Genomic DNA, 8,788 nt, shown 5'->3' with positions numbered 1-8,788 from the left:
ACCTGTATATATATTTGATATGCAGTAAGTAGAAGAGCTCCTTAATGTATGTTTTTTTTTCAGGTACAAACATGACGTTGAGAAGCATGAGTTACTGGATTGGCATCGCACTTTACGGCGTTGTACTAAGATCAACCGAGATGGGATGGAGTTTAGAAGCTCTTCAACAGAATATGTTGAATGAAAATATGATTGCATTCATTGGAGACGTTCTAAATAGGTATGGAAACAACAGGACTCTTTGCGTGTGCACCGATGGCAAGTTGGAAGGAGATGATTTATTTCAACACATATCAGATCCACACCTTAGCACGAATACAAATTATGAGAATATTACAATATTAACAGAGATGAGTAAACGTTCCGCTTTGAATATACCCTGTGACTTTCTATTCATTATGAACAATACTAACTCTTTGATGCAAATCACACATTTCATTCATCAGGTCTTCTCGTGGAGTTCAGGTGCAAGATTTGTGATTGTTATAACCGATCAGAAGATCACGACGATTAATACGAAAGGAATTTTCAATATATTCTGGAAGATGAATATCTTTAATGTTATTCTGTGTCTTCCAATCGTGGAAGACAACGAGGTTTTAGTTAGGGTTTACACGTACTTTCCCTTCCATTGGATGTCCTGTTGGTCATCAGATGAAATTGCACTGCTTGATGAATGGAAAGCTGGTATGTTTGCAAGAAATGGTGATTTGTTTCCGGATAAATATTCAAACATGTATCAGTGCGCTGTTCGCTACACGGCATTTCCACATCCTCCATACGTGATGAAGAGTCAATCAAAAAATAGTCCATTCGTTGGCGTAGAGGCTCTACTGTTGTCTGTAATAGCTGAGCATATGAACATGAGTGCCACGTACGTGAAAAGAGTTGATAGAGCGGGGTGGGGTTACAGGACACCTAACGGTTCCTACGTGGGTCTCATGGGGGACCTACTCTACAACAGAACCGATATAGTTTTCGCAGCCATGCTTCCAAGTGTTGAACGAACCACGTTGTTTGACATGACAAAGGACTATGCCTCGGAATGCTTCACGTTTTTGGTTCCAAAAGCGAATTTTTATCCAGCGTGGACAAGTCTAGTGCGGGCTTTCTCAGCTGAAATCTGGATTCTAACGTTGAGTGCTCTGTTAGTTGGTACTTTCACCTTGGTAGTTTTGGTGGTTCATCACAAGGAAGAAGAAAATAACGAATTCCAGGATCCATCCTATGTTGCTGTGCACGCCATATCGGTGTTCCTTTCCAACTGGTCCCCATACCCTTCCACGGTCCTCATTCGCCTGTTCTTCCTTGCGTGGATGGTCTTCTGCTTTGTTCTGGACGAATCGTACAAAGCGTCTTTGAACAGCATTTTCACGGTACCCAAGTACGAACCAGACATAAACTCCTTTGCTCAGCTCGCCGAAACAGACCTCCTCATTGGCGGAACTTTCAATCTGCTTCTGTTCATCAACTCCACCAACAATATGGAAGATGCTGCAACGGACAAGATTGTTGCGAGGTACAGGGTCATGCCAAACGTGACGAGCAACATCTGGAGAACAGCCGTGGGGCGAGACCTAGCAACGCCGCTCAACATGAACACTCTGAGGTACTTGACGAATAAGGTGTTCGTCGATCGGCACGGAAGACGAAGGTTGCATGTCATGGATCAATGCATTTTTCAATTCCCCGTAAGTTTCTTTACTAGGAAAGGTTTGCCCATCATATCCAGAATCAACGCCATCATATACAGGTTGACTGAAGCAGGGTTCATCAACAAATGGAGGTTAGATGCTATTTCTGGTACTGTTGCCGAACCACACTACAAAGAACCCACAATAATATCTCTATATCACGTGACAGGTTGCTTCATATTGCTTTCTATAGGCTTTTCTTTAGGACTTACTACATTCTTAATAGAAATAGTTTACGTACATGTGAAGAAAAAGCAATGATATAATACAGGGTGAGTCAAAAGTCCCTGACCACCCCTTATAAAATGTAAGGGATTGTAGATTGCAGCAATTGGTCATGGTAGTAATATGTTCGGCCTAGGGAGAAACTTTTTGGTGCATGTCACGACAACGTCCGCCATCTTGGTGACCGCCATCTTAGATCCAACTTCATTTCTTTAAATAGGAAGGAGGCATGTGGAGTATCATTTTGTGCTAGAATTTCACCCGGAATTCAGTGGTGAAGTCAGATTTATGAACAATTTAATGATACGGAAGTTATGGGCATATGAAAGTGATAATTACGTATCATTTGCAGGTGTTGAACCATGCATTGACCAAGGCTGAACGAATCCAGATCATCAAGCTGTGGGGAACAGAAGTGCCCCTGCTGTAGCTCGTGATTTCAACGAACGGAACCCTCAACGGAAACCAGTGTCGCACGTTACAGTGTCCTAATTGTTGACCAGGGTCGAAGTGAACGGTACAGTCCAGGACAGGCCACGATCTGGTAGGCCCAGAACTGCCACTGACGAAGTAATAGCTACTGCAGTGCTTGCATCGTTTGCCTAGTCTCCGCAGCGCAGCACACGCCGAATGTCTGTGCAATGTGGTGTCAGCCAGAGTTCCATTTGCAGGGTGTTAGAGATGGTTGAGTGATACCCGTACAAGCTGCAGCTGCAGCGCCATCTCTCTGAGGACAACCCGCATAGGAGAATGCAGTTTTGTGGATGGGCTGTGATGAAGCAAATTTTTATGTGAATGGGGAAGTGAATAAACAGAACATGCGGTATTGGTTCTCTGAGAACCTGTTGTGGAGAGATCCGAGCAATATGGTTGGTGCTGGGAAGGCTATGGTATGGGCCGAGATGTGGGCGACACGTATCATTGGCCCATTCTTCATTCATGACAATTTAAATGCAGAGGATTATTTGCAGTTGTTACAAGAACACATTTTACCGTCAGTTTTGACGGAGTATGGCAGCTTCCCCTCATATTTTCAGCAGGATGGGGCACAACCTCATTATGAGCAACAGGTTCGTCACTATCTGGACCTCGAGTTCCCTGGTCGACGTGTGCCAGTAGAATGGCCTCCCAGATCAACACATTTGTCCACTTGATTTTTAGCTGTGGGGTCATGTGAAGTCAATCGTGTATGCCGAAAAGATTCAGGATGTGAATGACTTGGAGCAACGGAAACTGGATGCCTGTGCATAAATCACATCTGAGATATTGATCCGTGCCCACAGAGCATGGGAGAACCGTCTCAACATGTGCATATCACATGAATGACAGCATATTGAACACATTGTGTAACTTTAATTGTGTAACTTTCATATACTCATAACTTCCTTATCCTTAAGATTTTCATATATCTGACTTCACCACTGAATTCCGGTTGAAATTCTAGCACAAAACCATACCCCAAATGCTCCCCTTCCCATTTAAAGAAATGAAGTTGGACCCAAGATGGCGGTCATCAAGATGGCGGACGTTGTCATGACATGCACCAAGAAGTTTCCCCCTAGGCCTAATATATTACTACCATGACCTATTGCTGCAATCTACACTCCCTTTCATTTTATAAGGGGTGGTCAAGGACTTTTGACTCATCTGTACTTCTAACGTGTGGAAATATCCTTCAACGTAAAAATAGAACTTTACCAGAAAGATTAGCTCATCTGTCTAATAAGACAGCTCAAGTTCCTGGAAATTTTCAGAGGACTTACGAAGTATTTAATTTTTCCTTTTTGGCAATTTTGTATTCAGCTACTTCGTATTTCACTATCAGCAAGGCAAGAAGTGGTGGAAAGTGGAAGAATGTTTAAGGAAAATATATGTTATTAGTTGACCTTGGATTTTAAGTTCTTGGCCTATTTTTTCCTTTAAAGATAAATAAGAAATAACAAGTTACGTCAGCGTTTAATTAAAATATGAAACACCTGATGAACTAGGCGAACAAAATCTGTTTCCATGACTGCGGCAGCCATAAAAATTAATGTTTCTTGGTTATCTACGGACTGTGATTTTTCACCTCTGTGAAAAACTAAATATGCTGACCAAGGCAGTAATTTATTTTATTAAAAACATAAACTATGTTTACGTTTAGTTTATGTTTTTAATAAAATAAATTACTGCCTTGGTCAGCATATTTAGTTTTTCATAATCATGGTGTTATAATTCACCTCTGTAAAGTTTGATTGAAAGATTCAATTAATTGCTGTTTATCATAAGTTGTAAACCGAAACGTAAGCGACGTTGCATTTGAGTTTTTGGAGGAGAGGACATATTGCATAATACACTGAACATACACATAATTCACTTTCTGGGAGTGTTAGGGATGGCATCAGTAGATCAGTCATTTTGAATTTCCACAATATAATAGCAAGAAGGGAGAGGAGGTCAGACTGTTGAAAAGAAAAAAAAACATTTTGGAGGCCATTACTCAAATGAGTGACTTAATTTCTTCAAAAAAGTTCCAAAAGGGGGAGACATAGCTCCCCCTTCAATGCACTATGCATATCCACACACAAACACAAACATCCACACAAGAAATTGAAATAATCTATTACAAATATAGTAATTTGAATTCAAACTTCTGGAGGTAGAGGGAAGTAGTTTTCTCATCTTATTGCCAATTGACTATTGTCTACAGCAACACTAAATGATAATAACTAGTCTATTATAAAAACATTAAATAGCTATCACATTTTCATGAAGTTATTAAAAATTTTATATTACGCCCTCCTGTAAGTAGATATGCACTTAATATTTCACTTTCGTTATTATGTGTTATAGAGAACGACCTTCTGTAATCACAATTCTCCTACTCCTGCTAACCACAGAGTCAACCAAGTGAGCACAATCCAATAATATTTACCATATTGTTGTGAAAGGATAAAGGATCAAAATAGTAATGAACCCAAAAATGGAACCACCATACATATTTTACATATAATTTTGAAAACCCATCACGTGTAGGTGGAGCTTGTAGTTCCAGAGTTATACTGTAGAAGCCATTACTGAAAAAAATCAGTGAATGTATTTTGTAAATATAATATGTAAATACAGAACTATAATTGGGCGCGGCCTAATAGATTTTATAAATAAATAAATATGAATCTTATGTTGTTTTTGTTATTATTGGGAAGTTGAACATTTAAGGTAATTTTCCACTTTCCGTCCTATTGACATTGTAAACATGCCTTTTGTTTCAGATTTTTTGCTTTACATAAATTTCTGTAATTTCATGTGTTATACGCCTGGCGGTACGTATGTGTGTGCAGTTTTACATATCTCTGTAGACATTTAGAAGAATTTGAAAATAATTTAGTAGATTGGTGGGGTAGGAGTAAAAATTGTAAATGTTAAAAAAAATGGACTGCATTGTTTTTCTGACTCAACATATGCAAAGAACACATGCACCCATTTACATACCTGAGGGAAAGATGAGATCCTTACGAATAAAATGGTGGAATGTTCATGTGGAGCTCCGGAATCATTCGAAACATTTACAAAATTGTGTTGTCAATGTGATACATGCATACATACATATATATATGCACACATATACATACATACATACAGAGTTTTCCTAAAGACCTTCCCACATTAAAATCCACTATAACTTTGTAACGAACATAGGTATTTCAGTGAAATATAGTCTGTACTTCACAACGATCTTTAAAGTTTAACCTAGCAACTCTGCATGTCTTTTGTCCTCATCGCTCCACTTCCAATGGAGTCCATTAGTGGTGACGTCACAAGCAGACGACGAGCTGGAACTGAGTCTACACAACGAGAGAACATGTGTTCTTCATATCCAATTCAATGCTATTTTTGTTTGGAAGGGGTAGCTTTAATTATTGTGACAGCAGTTATGAAACAAAATTATGATGCGTATCGTACATCGGTGTAACGATTAGATTTCGGAGAATACGACCGACTATATATCACACATACCTTATAGAGGATAAGGTAGAGAATAAGCGGAGTAAGAAAATGATGCATTTTCAAAACATTCCACTTCCGAGCACAGCCGAAGCCGACCCGAAGTTCACCCGATCTGAAGCATTACCTTCTCTATCTGAAAGCCTCATGGCTTGCTCCGTGCACGTGACCAAGCGTCATCAACTGAAGGCGAGATAGCCGCCATGTTTGATTTGCTTCTTCGGAATCAATGTTGGACCTTTTTTAGTGAAAATGGAATTGTAATGCAAATTTAAGAACTTTAATCGAGTTTACATGACGTATAAATGTGCTTAAATGTGCAAGAGGTGTGGTGTATAAGTGTTGTGTGCTCAATTGCAGAGGCAATTATGATGAAAAAGGTAAGAGTAAGGTTCACATTTGTTCAAGAACTTGCTGAAAATGAGAAATGTTTAGGGCAATTCAATATTATACTTTTTTCTTCTAACTATATTCGTCTGGAGGGTAAAGGTCAAAATTTAACTTCATAAAATAAATAAATATACCTTAATTCTGTACGGTAAAATTACGACAAGGGGTTTACAACGTTAAAACGATCGCCTCCAGATGATGACGTCTTAACTGAGCGCTGTGGCCTGAACTTCAAGATGGTCTTGTCTGAAGTCGGCCACGCTACCGCTAAGGATGGTGGGAAACCGGAGGAGACCAGCAGCCTCAGGCGATTGAACTGACATCGCCCATTGGCTGAGATTTATTTTGGAGCACTCGCTTTACTCGATTTCCTACTCCATTTATTCTTTACAGTCTCATCTGTAAGGAATATGTTATATATAGACGTATTCTCCGAAATCTCATCTTTACATTGATTTGATATACGACGCACATCACAATGATATTTCTTAACTGCTGTCACAGTAATTAAAGCTACCCCTTCCGAACGAAAGCATTGGATTGGATACGAAGAAAACACGTTCGCTCGTTGTGTAGACTCAGTCCCAGCGCGTCGTCTTCTTTGACGTCACACTATTGGACTCCATTGGGCCCAGGAGGTTTCTGATTGGAAGAGCGAAATTGGGAGGTGTCCTGTCTTGCTGGAAGTGCGTGTATCCTTGATACCAAGTTCAATCAGCTGGGGAAGGAAGAACGTATGCAGCATGTTGAGGTCGGTAGCACCCCTCAAGATATCTTCCACTGAGAAGAAAGTCCCGATTAGGTGATCCGTCGACACAGCTGCAACTTTTATTAATACTTTGTACATAGCCACCGCCACCATCTTTCGTCTACACATAATATACATGTATGTATGTGTAGCCATTAAGCCACATGCTAAATGCACTCTCTAGCGCGTGCACGTCGTCCTGTTACGTCACAGCACACTACACAGATGCAGCAGATACTACACGCATGCGGCGGAGCGATGGTTGTTGCTTTACTCATTCTTCTGCTCATTTCTGCTGGGAGTATGAGAACTCTTTTACACTCAGGGCTTGCTGGGTTGAAAATTATGGGAAACTCGATTATGAAACTTTCCATAAACATTTATTTGAATAAATGGACCGTTGCTTTAGCGAAAACTAAATTACAATTCTTATAATTTACAATGTCCCTTTTACAATAAAAAATCCATCGCATAAACTAGAATTATTTCCTTTACAATGGTAAGAATGAGAATATTGTAATGTTGCATGGACAATAATTAATTACAATTCTTAGACAATTTATTAGTATTAGTAAATACCCCTTGTTAATTGTAATTTTATCCTACTTTGGCCATACTAACATGTATTTTTAAAGCGCATTTAACATCAGTCAGCACATTTGGGACTAAAAATTATTTTAATCTGAGCCACTAACGTTTAACGTGTGCAAATAACACTGATTCTAACATTTATTTATCTCGATTACTATCATGCCTCCTCTTTTTTAACACCTAACCTCTCTCATAGCGAGGAGGAGGGGTATATGAAGTAAATATGAAACCTTCGGGCACTTTTAAACCCAACACAATACATCACAACACGAAACATGTATGTCAGAAGAGCGTCGCCAACGTCCGAAGATATTGGAAGCCTGGTTCTGGATCGGTTAATGTTCGTAGGTGGTCTAAGCCATCTACCAATAGTTGTAGCGCCATGAAGGTGTCGGGGTCCCATAGTTGACTTAGTAGTCGTCGGACGTTCCGAAGAATTTCTGATGTCTTCCCAGGAACGGGTGATGTCGGTGTAGTTGCAAGAGTGGAAGAACTCGCTGTAGATCGGTGATTGGCTGGCAGCTGGAAAGATGCTGGTCGCTGCGTCGATGGACACTCAGGCCCTTTTGAACAAGGAGTGGAGTTGGATGGGACATAAGGCGGTGGTTTGAACTTGTAGATGACGATCGCTGGGATCTTCTTGGCGATGCAATGAATCGATTTTCCGATACAAGGGGCTACCCTTGTAGTTAGCGGTAGGTTGACCGGAACAATTGGCGCATAGAGGTACTTGAGGTGAACGTCGGGGACATTCGTCGATCCGATGTTCTCCCGCAAACTTGACACAACGTGGTTTGGCTTCACAGAAAGTCTGCCCGTGGCCGAACCTTTGACATTTGTGGCATTGCAGAATTGTTTGCGGTCTGAGTCTTTCTGCTCTAATCTTGAAGTTCATTAGTGTGCCCAAGCCTAAAATTTCCGTAGCAGGGCGATTGCCGATGCCGCCGGGTCGAAGGTCTGTACGTAAGTCTTACGTAGACAAACTGATAGTCACATTTTTGGCTTTTTCAATGTCCAGTGTATGACGAAATCTTCTTTGGAGAAGTTGTCTGACGTGCACTAAGACGTCGAACAATAGTATCATGAAATCCAAGTTGCCTAAGAGCAGTTCATATATCCGTAAGAGTTATGTCAGGAGGAATGTCCCGAATAACTA

General features: G+C 40.4%; 1 protein-coding gene across 1 annotated transcript; it reads left to right on the top strand.

Annotated features, from left to right (window-relative positions):
* The first annotated feature begins 734 nt into the window (after window positions 1–734).
* On the top strand, window positions 735–1,955 carry LOC145989151 (glutamate receptor 2-like). Its single transcript, XM_083124443.1, has one exon. It carries the CDS (start codon window positions 735–737, stop codon window positions 1,953–1,955), a length of 1,221 nt encoding a protein of 406 aa, XP_082980569.1.
* Window positions 1,956–8,788: the final 6,833 nt, after the last annotated feature.

Source organism: Lepisma saccharinum, chromosome 6 (assembly GCF_977018435.1).
Source record: "Lepisma saccharinum chromosome 6, izLepSacc3.1, whole genome shotgun sequence".
Taxonomy (NCBI): Eukaryota; Metazoa; Arthropoda; class Insecta; order Zygentoma; family Lepismatidae; genus Lepisma; species Lepisma saccharinum.
Note: the sequence above shows the minus strand (reverse complement) of the source record. Positions and strands in the feature narration are given on the sequence as shown.